General features: G+C 37.8%; 1 protein-coding gene across 2 annotated transcripts in view; it reads left to right on the top strand.

The window, feature by feature from the left end:
* The window catches only part of faxcb (failed axon connections homolog, metaxin like GST domain containing b), a 30,451-nt gene extending 26,075 nt beyond the window's left edge, over window positions 1-4,376 (top strand). For both annotated transcript variants that reach the window (XM_088326447.1, XM_088326446.1), the window contains one exon: window positions 1,446-4,376. In XM_088326447.1, the coding sequence (XP_088182573.1) occupies window positions 1,446-1,768 (323 nt within the window). In that variant the 3' untranslated portion in view covers window positions 1,769-4,376. The remainder of the gene's footprint in view (window positions 1-1,445) is intronic.
* The last annotated feature ends 12,628 nt before the right edge of the window (window positions 4,377-17,004 follow it).

Below are 17,004 nucleotides of genomic sequence, written 5' to 3'. Positions count from 1 at the left end.
AAACTCAAAATATTGAGTCCAACTCAGTTTGGCTCGAAAACCGGATCCAGACTTTATGTTCTCAGGTGGGCCAGATGAATAAAATATGTCAACGCCAAATATTTTTTCAAGACAATGCATTATCATTCAGCCTAAATCGTAGCCTACCCTACAAATTATAATCAAGGATAAAATGGATGTTTTTTTCAAGCACAACACATTTATTCACAAATAATGGAAAATAAATATTTTCATTTTCGGCATTTAATGCGTTTACAAATTGTTTATTTTAACAGTTGAATAAATGCAGCTTTGCATTTAAACCAACTCACCACACTAAACAAACTCAAGTGGGAGCTATAAATGAAAAAAACGTTGCTTAAGTTGTCATCCTTCTTTGAAACAAATAAAAAGTAAAATCACAGTATTAGGTTTTAGCTGTAAAAGGGCAATAGCATCAGATTTGATACCAGCAATACAAGCTGAGAAATTATCGCCCAATATTGTCTTTAACATGAAACCAGATAAATCTTATTTTTAATTCTATCTATCTACCTTGGTCATATCCCTCAAGAGGGGTGACCGACAGCAAGACACACACATACAATAACAAAGAAAATAAAAGGGAAATAAATAGCAAAAAATAAATAAAATAAGAGACAGCTTATTTTTAATGATTTGTACAAACAAATGTCGTGTCATCGCGCCTTTTTCTCCTCACTCTCATTAAACTCCTGCAGTCTACTTGCTGCTGCTGGCTCCTGAAGCTATATTTTTGCCTTTATAAAGTACATCAATATCAGGGGTTCAATCCAGAGTAATAGCACATTTAACTATGTCATTCAACTTTGTTTTCCTTGAGCGCTGCTTTGTTTTATTACTGTTCATTACAGAAGACCTCTGTTCACTACGATAAGTAGCCTCAAACAAGGATAGTACCTTTGCTGGTGGTCAGCTCTTTGACACTTGAACTGCCCTTTAGCGGCTAGAAGGAGCATTTAGTTTGTATCTATTAAAAAAATCATATATTTTTTATAGACTTGAGCTATGGAGTAGCTTCTTTTCTTGACGTACTGAGAAATGAATGGCGGGCCAGATTCAATCAGATCACGGGCCGTATATTTGACGTGGTTGCTGTAAGGCTTACAGCATCACTTACAGCATGGCTTACAGTGTAAGCCATAATTGAGTGAAAAAAATGTGTATAATACATTTTAAAATGTATTGTTTAATCAATTTTGTGCTTAATGAAAGATTCTTAGCGGTAATATATGGATTAAAGCAACAACACAAATCACATTTTCCACCGCGTCTGCTTCACGGGCAGAAACTTCTGGCCATGATTCAGCTGCGATACGCCCGTGAAAGGCTGTGTGACCATGCCTTAACAGAGACAACTCTCTGTTGGTGTTGTTAGCGCTTTATAGAAACATTTTAACTCCAATTACTTTTTTCCTTTCTTGAAGGGGAACTGATCAATTTAGCCATGTTTTGCGAGCGCATGCGAAGGAAGTTCTGGCCCGAATGGTTTGTGGAGGTGGAGGACATTTATTACGACGGCGCGAGCGAGAGCAGCGGCGACACGGCGTCGCCGGCCGGCATGTTGGACCTCGGCCTCTTCTCCAGGACGGACACTCTGGACGAAAGCGACGCCAGCAGCAACTCTGGGGGCTGTGAAAACATGTACACGCCCCACACTGACCCCTCGCTTTTTGACTCGGACGTAGGAACCGGATCGGACAACGAAATTCAGCTCAAGGAGGAGACCATGCCCGACTTGGAGGTTTGATGTGTCGAACTGAAGACTGTTTAGTGAAGAAAAAAGTTAGGAACTTGTCTTGAGTTGAATTACAACTTCCCTTTCGGACCAACTTGCTCTGGAAATGCACTGAAACAAAGTCTCGAATTCTACATGTTTCCGTCCGGTGTTTGTTTCCTGAAATGCCAGAGTGGCATTTTATCTCTGCCTTATTTGTGTAGTCACCGGAGATGTGAGATTAGCAACAAATATCAGGAGGCGTCTTAGAAGTAAATAATACTTGCTTTTGCATACAACATCATAGTCTCACACATGCACAACTATACTCTTATACACAGTCATAACCACGCACAAACTCTACCATACGCTCATACACACATTACTATGCTTTCTCACACATACTACTATACTCTCACGCCCCTTCTACTATACTCCCATACACACACACACACTACTATAGACTCTCACACACTGTTATACTCTCTCCCAAACACTACTATACTCCCACATGCTATTATTCTTTTTCACACACATTTAAAATAGCTATTACAATATGGTTTGTTCATATTTAGTTTATGATCACCTCACTTTAGTGTTTTTTTTATACTTAAGGTACTTTTGTTAACCATAATGATGCACACAAATCAGTGTGTATATGTTCAAAGTCAAACTAGATTTGCTTTAATAGTAAGTGGGAGAGATTATAGTAGTATATGCGAGAGAGTATAATAGTATGTGTGTGACAACATAGTAATGTGTGTGGGAGTATAGAAGTGTGTGTTTGACAGTGTAGTAAGAGTAAAGTAGGGTTCAGAGTATAGTAGTATATTAGAGAGTATAGTATAGAGTATAGTAGTGTGTGTATAAGAGTACACTAGTATGTGTGAGAGAGTATAGTAACATGTATCAGAGTATAGTAGTGTTTGTTTATTGGTATGACTGTGCCTATATCAGAGTAAAAGTTGTGCATGCGTGAAAGTATGACATTATATGTGATAGCAAGTATGATCTACTTCTCAAACGGCCTCTCATGAACAAATACATACCTTGTGCAGGCACAGAAACCATTTTACCGATTGTCTTAAACTAGTGTGGGGAAAAAATGAAAATTGATCATTTGCTGTCAAACCGCCTGATGTTTTGGTCATATATCATAGTTCATCATTTTTGGGGTCTTATTATATATGTAAAGATGCCATATCCAATGTATATGCATGTCTTGTGCCTGGTACATTTACACACTTGTCAACCTTTACGGTTTTGCCGTACAAAGTACGTTTTTTTATGCATTTTAAGACGAGTACGACGTAGAAGGAAATCTGTACGGAAAAACGCAAATTTGTCAATCGCATGCGTCTGCCGCCTGGGGATTTCCCTTCATGCATCATTTCGAAAAAAAAAAAAAAATTATGGTGTACGATTATTTTGTATTTTGTACGGGAAAATACGACAGTTTGTACGGGCATGGAGCCGTGGAGGTTGACAGGTATGCATTTACATATCTGTCACCTTCAGCCAACTGCTTCCAGTATTAAGGATTGCTATTTCCCATAATAAGCGGAAAATAAACCTTACAAACACAATATTTTACTCACAGCAAGACAGACTATGTTGCATAAAAACAAAGATCATTCGTGTAAACGTTTATTTACCAAGTAAACAATATTGACAAATCTTTCAGCATCTTCACTAAGGAAAAACTATAAAAATGCTACTACAGAAACAATACACGAATACTACAAAACTGTTACTGCAAAAATACTACAGCAATACTACAGAAATACCCCCAAAATCCTACTACGGAAATACTACAAATATATTGCTGCAGAAAGACTACAATGCAACAGGAATACTTCAAAAACCTTACTAGAGAAAATCTACTAACCATATTACTGCAGAAAATGTAATACATCTAAATAATACTGCAAAAATACTACAAATTTCCTACTACCAAAATACTACTACAGAACTAGTAGAAGAATACTGCAAAAATACTACATACATTCTACGAAAAATGCTACTACGGAAATAGTACAAAAATACTACATACATTCGAATACAAAAATACAACTACCGTACATACTACAGAAATACTACATCATAAACATTCCAGTAATATGCTAACGTTTACTTGATTAATTTTTGCAATTCCGCTTATTAAGGGATAATAAACCTGACAAACCCAACGTGGCACATTTTTTACCCAGCAAGAAACACTATGCGGTATCAAAAACAAAGATAAATGGTGTAAACAAGTAGATTTTTTAAGTAAACAACACGAACAACAATTAAAATGATTAAAAACGTATTAATACGGGGGGAATTTATAAGTTGACAGGTATGCTTTTGTTTATTGTGTTTTAGTCATGGCGAGCTTTGGTCATTTGCATATCATTCAGACACAAGTGGTTGCAGTTTGAAAAATGACCACGAGGTGGCAATAACAGCTAACCATTTATGAAGACCTGCAGGCACAAAGTTGTCTTTCTCAATTTGCATACTTTACTTGCATTCTTCGACTAAAAAGTGCAGCTATAATTCAGCCTCGGTGCTTGAATCAAATATATGGTTGAAAGATTGCACTTGAGTTCACCAGTGCGGCTTTATTTCTCTTCAAATACATTTATAGTTGTCATCGGCCTTTTTTTTAGCACTCTTAACAGAGGTGTTAATATATATATATATATATATATATATATATATATATATATATATATTATATTGCTCCTGTGAAATTTTATTTTCATCTTATTTTCACAAAAATTCTGGAAATTATTTGTGATTATTTTGGAGTTGGAAAAACAAACGGGTAACATTTGTGCTGTTGTGCAGGTGAGAATATTTGTGGATGTGTGAATGTTAACAACCAGTGATGGACAAATGAAGTACCTGTGGTATTTTTGACCTATATCTGTAATGACATTTTTAACATATTTCCGTTGCACTATCAACTTTATTTAAATCAACACTATTAAGAAGGGAGCAAAAAAATAATACAGGTTCTTCTTAACACTTCATCGGGATAAGACGAGGATACTAATTATTAGAATAACAAATAGGTGAGTTTTAAATGCTGAAGGAGTAATAACATTAGGTCTATTTGCTCATCCGTCCATTACCTCACTCTGGGGCTCTCTAAACACATTTTATACTCATAAAACGCAACAATTGGATCCACAGAGGGGCAACGTTTCATGATGTTTACAGAGTTGTTCATTAAAACAATTCAATGTACTTTAATATAATTCATTGACACATCATATTTCTTTAGGTGGCGGTATGAAATAAAAAGTTCTACATCGCTTTAAACCAGGGGTGGCAAACTTTTGAGTCATGGGTCGTATTGGGTTTAAAAAAAGGGCCGATAGTTGAAAAAAACTTTTATTTTTTTGTAATTTCTACAATTGTTTTTTAATTTCATATCACAAAATGACAAAATCCCATGAAAAGAAAAAGGATAACGGTTTGAAGCTTGTAAGATGCTCTCCCCAAAATAATTTTGGACCCTTCTTCTATCAATCATTTAAATAAGTTATCGTGTTTTACATTAATATAACACTCATGTGTTATTCCATTTCAAAATTATCAAATTTTAAAATTTCAATATTCATTTTACAGTTTCCAAGGTTTTTTCCCCATTCTTCTTCTCCAACTTACTTTCAAACAACTATAAAATGTATAAAACCTGAGTAAAATGTGCATTTTCGCATGTTAATTTTGACTCGGGATCAGATGTCATCGAACCAAAAGAAAGAGCTATGAAACGGTCTGGAATCTGATACCTAGGCGATCAATGTAGGCTTATCTCTATTCATCTGCATTTAAAAAAATGATTTTTGCATTGTTCTTTTGCACGTTCCATTCAGGCAACAAAAAATAAATTGAGAAAAGTATTTTAAGTAATAGCAGTGACCAATGCATTTATCAACAAACGTGCTAGGGTAGTACATGTTTTTTGTCTGTAAATAAACCATACAATTCAATTAGTTTTGAAACACTCAGAATTAACCAAAGTAATGAATTATGTACCTTTTCAAGCGCTAAATTTGATTTGAACTGAAAAACTCAAAACACAATATGTCTAGCTCATAGGTTTTTTTTTTTTATAAATGTGATAAATAGCTTGATAAATACAATAAATACATGCTAAAAACAACAAGCCAAGAAAAATGTATCCTGCTATTTGAATTTTGGGGACACTTGGGACTAAAGTGGCACCAAATCATCACATTTATATAAATAGTATTTTTGTTCTAACCAATTCATACATATACTTAAAATATTTTCGTTTGGCCGAAAAAACCCGATGGGTCGAATGTTGCCCACGGACTGTAGTTTGCCCATCCCTGCTTTAATCGAACATTGAATACTATAAAAAGTTATAACTGCAGATTTGTCCTTTTCATCCATACTCCAACAATGCCCAGATGCGTGAATATTACTTTTAGTTAATAACTGCGTCTAGCAATTTGTATGTTCTCTTCCAGTTATCATTAGAATGATTGTTATTATTCAAGTGTCAACATGCTAGGAACTGACCACATTTCAGGCCAGAGGTGGCAGTTCTGAATAACATAGATGCAAACTTTTGATTGGATCTGTGTTGTCCATTTCCATAATACCTCCAAGTACAATACATTTCTAGCACTTTTCTATGTTGAGGCCTTGCAGGCACATTTGCAATACTTTGACATATTCTCCTCATATCTAACTTCCATTAGCATTATCTGCTAATGAGTAAAACAGAGATCTGAAAAAGTTGAAACGGTGAAGAAGTTACAGTGCTGCATGTTGCTGATGACCGCCCCTCAGAAGTCAGATGAGGTCCATCTATGTTTGATGCAGTTTTAGAATTATTTCGAAGTTAGCCTTGGTCTAGTAGCCTCACTCAAGTTGAATTGAGGGTCATCTCTTAACCTGTGACAAAACACGTGAATGATAACCTGTTTTCAAGAAAGACACATGGAAAAAAGACAAACGGTTTTTGTCATGTTGTCCTTCGTGGCTTGTCCCCTGAGACTCTTCCCTCATTTGGATTCCTTTCTACCCACCCATATTTCGAATAACTGTCTCCAATCATGTCATCTCTGCTGGTTTCATGTAAATATTGTACGTCAAAGTGTATCATGATGTATGTAGAGCGGACTGATCGATCACACTGTGGCTGTGTAGTCATAAAATGGGTCGACCGGCTTATTTCAATAAAAGCGTTGACAATTTTAAGTTCTCTGTATTTGGAAGGAATTCGAATTTTTGTGTTTTATTCCCTAAGTACGTTATTTGTGTCTCTGGAGGACAACTTAAATAGTTGCGTGTGAAATATCTGAAAAACAAGATAAGTGGTTAGTCCTTTTTCTGAAATTGTGCATTGCTGACCTACAGGTGTGACTACCTAGCACATACAGACTAAACACCAGTGGTGGGCTGTGTATTTCACACCTAGGTCTTCAGAAGTGCTACATCTGAATCAATCCCACCCTTAATAACTGTTTTATGGCCATAAAACATTTACTGCAGATAGAGCTGTGACACATAAAAAAGCATCAATAATAACCTCATAAAATTGCAATATTATTTAGAACTATTGCCAGATTTTACACCCCCGAAAATTCCTTATTTGTGCACAAAACCCATTCTACTTTCTTTTCTCTAGAATATTTTAGTTGCAGTCGTACAGATTATCTGTGCGTTTCAGTTTCATTAAAAAGTTATTTTATATCGCTAATGCTGAAAGTTTGGCCTATCCTGTCATATTTTAAGCATACTTTTTATTCGATTCAGGCTTAAAATGTCCGTTCGACAGAAGCAGTAGACACGGGGATATTGTATTTTTTTTCACCTTTTTGTTGTGATACTTATGTTACAGCCCACTAGCTAATCATAGTTTGTGATACTGCTGACGTTACTTCTTCAGGTTTTACGGCAGGTACCTTCAGTTTAGTGCATTTACACCCGTACGGTGATGTTTTCTGATGCCTTCTAGTAGGCCTCGGTGTTGCCAACTTGAACACTGATTGGCTCACCAACAGCTTTATCGACACTGATGTTATGTCTCAGTGATTGTGTAGGCCTCCGGGTAGATTTCTGACCCTGACAATAAGTAATGGCTGATTGGTTAAATGCTTAAATATTAAAGCACATGTCTGAAAGTGGTGCAACCAGAGGACAAGCAATGAAAGGAAGCCAACAGAAAATTTGGGTAATTATTTAGTTATTTAATTATCTATTTAAGTATTCAAGAGAAAAATATAATTAACATCACTAGTCAGATTTTTCTTAGGCCTGCAGAGAGGGCTTGCACAGGCCCTGACACCCACCACTGAATATACTATTCAGGCAACTAACAAGTGAAGCAAGGCGATTTCTTTTGTCCCAGTTCTCTTCACTTTCCCCACAAACATAAGCGATAAAAGGAAGCTAACAGATAATTTGGAATTATTCAATGAGTATTCATGAACAGAATATAATTAACATCACGTGATTCAGATATGTTTTAGGCCAGCAGAGAAGGCTTTGCTGGCTCTGATGTCCCACCACTGCCAAAAATACCTGAGTCAAAAGTAACTCATGAATCAGGGGTCTCAATTTACTCGGCAGCTAATGTACGGGTAAGATTGGGCCGAAATGGGTTTTCTGCAAGGAAAGCGCTGAGAAAAACATTAGCCCTGTTCTCAAATATCGTTTTCTATAGACAAAACAAGATCTAGAAATAACAAACATTAAAAGGACCCTGGGAAATTGAGGCCATTTTTTTTTCTCAGTTAGTTTTAATTACTTCTTTCCTAAAACTGTTTCTCACTTAAAAACTGGGTGGCTTCAAACAAAAACTAAAACTCTACATGAAGCCCTTGTGAAAATATAAACGCCTCAAGATCCCACTTTTGGTTTATAGTTGTATCGTAAATGTGATACATTTCTATTGCACCTATGCTCATATTTATATCAAGAACACTTTAAGATTCAAATAATAGTTCACAAGGGCTTAAATTGTCTTCATTTGCTCCAGTAAGGTTTGACATTAGCTCTTAAACACATCTAGATTTAATTACCATGAAATAAAAGCTGAAAGGACTTGACCTTGTCACTACAAGACTGAATATAAAAGAAGGCAAATGTAATCATTTCGCCACTAGGCTTTTGATAAAAAGTTGAGAAAATGGGATGTGGTAGAGCAGGGTGGGCAAACTTTTGAGTCTGCTTTGGGTTAAAACGTTATCCGAGGGGAAAAGAAAATGGTGATTGCTGCTTTCAATTCTATGTATTATGATGCAGTCTTAACTTCAATACCTATTTGAAAGCTATTTGAAAGTCGGCCAATAGTGTAATAAGTTTTTATGGGGGAGCACGAACAAAATAAGACACAAAACAACATTTCTCTTATTAGTACTTATTTTTTACCCGTCAGAATTATGATTTTTACTATAGAGCCACTCCCCTACATACGACCATTCGACCATATTTGTCGTGATTGCCTAAGTGAAGTCACCTGGGGCAATCAGTTGGCGCGCTGGAGCGCACTTCCTGATTGGCTGACGTTCTCCACTTAAGCGGTCTGCGTCCAGCGATGGACGTCCGGGTATACTCTTTGTATCCCTGAGTGTTTCTCCAAACTACAAGGTACCCACGACTCCTCTTGCCTGATTCATGCCTGCCTTCCGTTTTTGACCTGTTTTCCGTTCCACGTTTTGCGTCCTACTCTCCCGTCATGGCCATCGACTTGCCGCTCAGCTGTACTTTCTTTCCACCCGTCACGGAGCTGCATTCCGCCCGAAGAGGCTGACGACCGACAAGCGTCGACGTCCCAAGCCAGCCCCAACAACTCTTTCAAATAAAAGCACTTTTGAAACTGACGCTATTGGATCCGAGAATCCGTTCTGGTTCATGACAGTATTCATTTGATGTCTCAATGTATCCATTCATTTAATAATTATACTTTCTCAGCATTGCTTTTTAATAGGTAACAGGGATGGCTTGAGTCTGCCCTAATTTTATCATACTACCAGCAAAAAGAGTTAAATCCAGTCTCAAAAAAGGTCGGTCCTGAAGCTTGGACTTCCTGACTTGGTCTGGAAAATCCACTTGACTTAAGTTTCGTTCTTGTCAAGCCACTCCCCACTTCTATAAAAACAAGTCAGCCATTTTGTCGATGCTTGTTTGGAAGAAACCTTGTCCTTTTTACAGGTTCATAATATTTTGTTTCAATAATTTGTTTCATTGTCATGGAAGTTCGCAAGAGAATTGCTCTCTTCAGCTCTTTTCGTTGTCCAAAAATCTCGTGGAACCCTGGATTTTGATTTGAATAAAAACAAAAGTCTTATTAGAACCAAATAGTTGAAAGGGTGAGGAGTAGCAGGTGGCAGAGAGAAGAAGGGGCCAAGCGAATGTCAAGGAGTATGGATGGAACTTACAGGAACATACAGAGGTGTAGAAGCAGGCAGGTAAGGGCTCAAACTTACAGAGGAAAAGAAAGGCAATTCTGGGAAGGAAAGTGAATTTGCGCCGCTAGGGTGGGCGGGCGTCCGCCATGAGAAAGCCAGGGCCACGGTTCAGGTAGCAGGGCTCCTGGGGGACGGAGCAGGTGCGGGCTGGAAGCATGGCCCTCGAGCCTGCCAGAGTTAAAAACAATCTGCGCCGCTCCTTTTTTAATTTGGCTTTGTGAAGGGCCCGCCCTCCACGCTATCGCTCCCTCTCTGTCTCGGCGTTGAACAGCTCAGCGAGCCACAAAAAGAGGTAAACATGCAACCAAATTAAACCAGGGAAGTCCCTTGGTACCTCAGAAACAAATTAGTGCAAACAAATTACACAGAGTCAACACACAAACAGTGGAGCATCTGTGGCATTTTGGACTTCTGGAAATGGTGGCTGATGTCCACACTGCATCATACAATCGCCTGTGGCCTACTCAACTCACCATTGACGAATACTGCATAAAGTAGTGTTATTCGATGATCTTTGATCCATGGCACACTTATTTTCTTGAAATAAATCTCAAGCCACACTCCATTTGGAAATGTTTTTCAATGAATGTATCATTACATTTTAAATCCTTGTTGTATTATTTTTCTAAATTGTCAAGACAGGCAATGTAGCCTGGAATTGAAAAAAAAGAGTTAAGTATTTTCCCGACTATAACGCACACCTTCAAAAAATATCATTTTGTGAAATATTTATTTTCTTATATAAGGTGCACCTGACTCTAAAGAACATGACATTAAAGCTACAGTAATCCTATGTTTTTTTTTCAATGGTTGCGTTCCAAATAGGTCCTGCAATAGTGAAAACCCTCAAGATAACATAGAATATATACGCCTGTGACAAAATAACAGCTATAGATCTACAAATAAAAACACAGAACACAGAATTGCAGTATATGAATCGTATTTAATGTCATACAATGCAACAAAATCTGAGGGCTTCTCCTTTCAGCGTAAGAAGGTAATGTAGAGAGAGTCTGGCAAGCTGCACGCTCAGTTTTGTTTATCCAAGTGTACCGAACCCTTGCCTGCCCTTCTGGATCAAGATTACTACCTGCTGGATTCTTGGACTGCCAACGTTGCTGGCTGCTGGATCACCGACCCCTCTCCTGCCTTTTGGACCACGACTTCTACTTCTGGTGTTGTACATTCCATTGCCTCGGTACCAGACTCCTTGTGTACCAAAGACCACTGCTCCAATATGTTTTCTGCATTGTGCCTCTGAACCCTCTGAGCCGGACCATGACGTTTTATGTTTTACTGTATCTTTAACTTGTTTTTCTAGAACAATGACAAAACTTAAACAGGCAAAAATGAAAGAGGAACAGAAAATCATTATATTTTTATTTTGCAAAATAACAAACAAAAACAGCAGAAGTATGTGTAAGCTTTTTACTGTATTTGATTCGACACCTTCAACAAAATAAGTGATCAAGTATATTACCCTGAACTTCCTCCTGAGTGGATTGTTAGTATATATATATAAAAAAAGGATAATTTGCTGCTGTTATAGTTACCTCTTAGATCACTGAAAAAAACATCGAACAACGGTAAGCTCTTTGTGCAACTATAAAATCGGGCAATTTTCTGCAGCACACTTGACAAACTCTGGTCTAAAATACGATATAATCATATTAATGTCTATAGTTCACGGAGAAAGACCTGAAACTTTAAAGATACTCGTCTTTTAAGAGTTTTGTTCCCAATTTTTGGACAATTTTCTGCGGTATAACAGACGAGGGATCACGGTACTCACGTGCCACACCCCACTGGCATATAGTATGACTATGTACATAAAAGCCTAACCATACTCTTTAGAACAAAGGTCAAAAGTTTATGTGTATGTTGTTATTCTGTAGTATCTCTCCCCTTTTTCCATTCCTATTTGTCTTTCAGCTCAGCCAGACACTTCCCTCAGTCCCCTGGGCCCTTTTGGCCCTCCGGCTGTGGCTTTGGCCTGTCCATCTGCCTCCCACTGTGTACGTCTGGTGGGAAGGGGTCCGTGCAAGACCCCTGCACCCCTTTCAATCCCATCCCCACAGCTGTTTGCTCGCCAGAATGTGCACATCGCTGCCAGGTATGCCCCAGGATCTGCAGGAGAACCACAAGAACACACAAACACACACTCACAATACGGATGCATATGTTCAATAAGCCTCTTTACAAATGGAGGCCCTGCAACACACATGGTCCAACGCTTCAGCCAAATGCAAACAACAGAACTGCACAGACACACATTCACGGACCTCGAAATCGGCCAAGGCTTTCGTTTTAAGGCTCAGCTGTTTCCCCACAGCCCTTCATCATAGTTTGAGCTCAGAGGGGTGAGCCACCAACAGGTGGCGCTGTTTTCTTTACTAATTGCAGCAATATTTATTCATTGGTGTTGAGAAGCTTCCAGATGACTTTGGTTGGTCAATTCAATTGATAAAAAAGAGCTTTTGTGTGTCAGCGAATGAGTGTGTGTGTGTGTGTGTGTGTGCATTTGTGTGTCTCACAATTTTATTATCATCATGTGTTTTATGCACTTGTGTTAGAAATATATAGAAGGCAGAAAATAAACAGATATCAGTTCACAGTTCTCAGATCCCTTAACTGCCAGGGTCCCACTTCCTGTGGTGTGTTTCGGGTTGGTACATGACCATCCCTCTCCCGAGGGTTTTATTTGGGCAGGGGGTTTTCTCCCACCCATGAAACAGATATTACTGGTTGCCATGGTTACCAGTAGCAGGTGAAGCCTCCTGATCTGACTCAGATACAACACCTTTATCATCTGGTTGCCGTTGTTTGCTGACATAAATCATTATTCCATCCTTAAGAGATGAGCTGGAGCTCGGCATTGACGGACAGCGGCGTGAGACAATACTGATACCAGATCATAAATACGTACCAAGTTGTACAACGCTGCATACATACTTTGTGCAAAGACGAAATATAAAAAAACATTTAAAAGTTGGGTCCGTCATTTAAAGTGTCCTTAAAATTTTTAATATTTTCTTTATTAGATATGTGATAGCAATGCTGTACTGAAATCGAAAATCCCATATGCTTTATTTTCCACTGAACTTATGCTCATAAAAAGTGGCACAAGTTTGAAACAATAAACTTGTCTCGCCTTTTAGGAGTACCGCATATGTTTTTTTTAGGATAATCCTATCAGGAAAATGGGTGAAAATCTTTCTAGTTTGCTGAAGGATTGGATAAGCAACAATTTAGAGTGAATACTTTTCACCATTTTTTTAAGGTCCAACATATTTTAATCAAGACACACACAATCTAGGATTTAGGGAATGTACTAATTTTCTAACTTATCATATACAAAAGACACTTGAATTGAACAGAAAACAAAAATAAGAATAAAAAAGGACATAGAGAAAGAAGTCATCACATCACAGAATGAACAAATCACCTGGACTTTGAGTCTTTTTGAGACCCATACAACATACTATTTTAAGGAAATCCTTTGGGTAACGTCCATTAAAACACCTGTTTCCATTTTATTCACAGCCCTAGCATGTTTGATAACCTTTTGGAACACGTTAGCATCATTTACCAGGGCACCAAAGAAGCCTTTAGGAATTTTTTTATTTTCCCAGAGTGTGAACAATGGAGACATTGCTCGCTAATTAATTATCCACAAAGGTGTTAATTTTAGATGACAAATGACTGAGCCAACTAAGCTGTTTACCGTCATTTTACACAGTGAACGGTTCGCTACATACTTAGCAATTCAATGTCCCTGTCCAGCTCCCAGAAAGCAAAATTAATAAGTGATTGTACCAGAAGCTACCATTTTCCATGAAAAATTATTAGATTTTGGACAAATACTCTTAACGTTAATGGGACATGGTCACACCGATATACAAGCTTATTAGTCTGCCTACCTGTAGGAGTTAGTTATAAAAGAAAAGAATGATGATAATCATAATATAACGTGAACATTCAAGAATTTTAAAAATGAAAATCCCAAAATTGTGAAGTTAGATTAATTAATTCATTCATGCGTTTGTTACCTCCCGTCTCGATTACTGTAATGCACTACTCTCCGGTCTTCCCAAATCCAAAATAAAGAGCCTTAGCTGGTACAAAATGCTGCAGCGAGGCTTTTAACTAAGAAAGAAAGTTTGATCACATTACCCCGATTTTAGCTAACCTGCATTGGCTTCCTGTCAGCTTAAGATGTGATTTTAAGGTTCTGTTGGTGGTATGCAAAATCATGCATGGACTTGCTTCCTCATATCTTTCAGATTTAATGTTCCAGTCCGAAGCCTTTGCTGTAAAAATGCTGGTCTACTAGTGATCCCAAGAGCCAAGAAGCGATCCGCAGGTTCGACAGAGTTCTCCATTGGGGCCCCGGTGCTGAATGCTCTTCCCCCTGAGATTCGATCTGCAACCTCAGTGGAAATGTTTAAATCCAAGCTTAATACACACTTCAATTTGATAGCATATGAATAACCTATATTTTATGTTGACAATATCTGTGTATTATTCGCCCTCATGTAAGTTTTAGATCAGGGGACGGTGTCATAATATTCTGTGGTTTGCAATAATCTGTGGTCTGTGCAGCCCTTTGAGACTCTTTGTGATAAAGAGCTATACAAATAAACATGACTTGACTTGACTTAAATGAAAAAGGGGCAGCACGGCGGCAAAGTTGTTAGCGCATGTGTGGCACAGTTCTGAAGTCATGAGATCGAACCTTCCTGTGTGGAGTTTGCATGTTCTCCCCGTGTTTGCATGGGTTTCCTCCGGGCACTCCAGATTCCTACCACATTCCAAAAACATGCATGTCAGGTTAATTGGCTAGTCCAAATTGTCCCTTGGTGTGAATGAGTGAGTGAGTTGTCTTTCTCTGTGATCCCTGCAACTGGCTGGCGACCAGTTCAGGGTGTCCCCTGCCCACTGCCCGAAGACGGCTGGGATGGGCTCCAGTACCCTGCGACCCTACTGAAGAAAAGCGGTGCAGATACTGAATGAATGAATGAATGAATGAATGAATGAATGAATGAATTAGAAAGAATTTTAACACTGAATAAATATAACCATTTGATATAGTTTTACATGATGGCAGAGCAAATGAAAGTAGTGAATTGAATTTTTAATTCATAATGGAATTATGCCAATACAGTTTGTTATGTTGATATCATATTAAATATAATTTAGGAGTAGCTTACTGCACATCTTCCCAATCCTGATATTAATATTTATTTTATTTATTTATTCAACCATAATATTTTAGGTCATATAATATAACAATATGTTTAAACAACTTAAAAAAAACAATCTGAGTTGGACTCCACAGTCAGGTCATATAAGTATGCTTCCATTGAAAAGAGATGGCACTGTACAATGCGGCACACATTTGTTACTAAAGTATTCCAAGCGCTATCACCATGTTTTTGAAAAGCAAACAATATTCGATGCTATTACTCTTCTGTATGGACGCAAAATCGGCTTTCTTTAAGGCAATATCTTTGTAATATAGATTTAATATTTGCCATTACAGTTCATTAGATCTAATCGATGAAACTGATTGACTTTAAAACATCCCACAACATTAGAAAAGATAATGCTGGAAGTTCACGTCCCTAGCAGAATTTGAGCAGAAATATGTCATGAGCTCCTGTGCATCAGGGCTATTGACTATTAGCTATGATACTTAATTGAATCAACGTATTTACATTTGTGAAATAAAAAAGTTATATATTTATTGGAAACTGGCCCATCATTAAAACACACATATTTTGTAGGAAAACACGTTATTACTGTGACTAATACTAGATATTTTTTAAAGTAAGATGTACAGTGTACCCATTACTCAGATTAAAGGGAGCAGACAGTATTTGGCAGAAACTCCAGCAGCTCCTCAGTTTTAATGTTCTCCGCTTGGCAGCAATAGTGAGGAGTTTTTTCTTTTTTCTTTATAATAACAATTGACCATTCTCCATTTTACTTTCAAATATCAAATATTCTAACCTTTTTGAGCCATAGCGCACTTTTTTTTCTTACTAGTAAATCTTGAGGCACACCGTCCGTTGAATATGTTTAAAAATAAATTTCCCACACCAGATCCCTGTTTTTTTTTTCAATGTTGTGGAAATTCAATTGTATTTTTAACCTGTTTTTCAAGTTGTACCCAGTTTTTTATCTGCCGTAGTTTTTCAAGAAAAATAACGAAAATAATACTTCAGCAGAAATGATCATCCAGTGGAACTATTTCCCACTCTTTTCATCCCATTTTTTGTTTGTAAAATAGGAAAATTATAATTAATATGCGGCAGCTGAGTGGTTAGCGCATCTGCGCCACCGTTCTGAGATCATGGGTTCAAATCCAGCTACCAGCTTTCCTACTCTCCCCATGCTTGCCTGGGTTTCCTCCGTGCGCTTTGTTTCCTCCTGCATTCCAAAAACATGCATGTCAGGTTAATTGGCCGGTCCAAATTGTCCCTAGGTGTGAATAAGCAAGTGAGTTGTCTTTCTCTGTGGGCCCTGCGACTGGCTGGCAACCAGTTCTGGGTGCCCCCTACCCAATGCCTGAAGATATCTGGGATGGGCTCCAGCAGCCTTACAACCCTACAGAGGATAGGCAGTGCAGATATAGGATGGATGGATGATTATAATGCTGTGAATTTTTTTTACTTTATTTTCATTTTATTATATTTTGCAGCACACCCCTTAAACATCCTAATCAAACAAAACACTTTATCAATCACATTTCCCTGTGCTACCTCATAAGGCAGGGTTTGGGAACCACACCATATATTTTGAGACAAAACTCATCGAAACCGCTAA

This window comes from Urocampus carinirostris, chromosome 2 (assembly GCF_059441175.1).
Source record: "Urocampus carinirostris isolate Australia breed hairy pipefish chromosome 2, RoL_Ucar_1.0, whole genome shotgun sequence".
Lineage (NCBI taxonomy): Eukaryota > Metazoa > Chordata > Actinopteri > Syngnathiformes > Syngnathidae > Urocampus > Urocampus carinirostris.
Note: the sequence above shows the minus strand (reverse complement) of the source record. Positions and strands in the feature narration are given on the sequence as shown.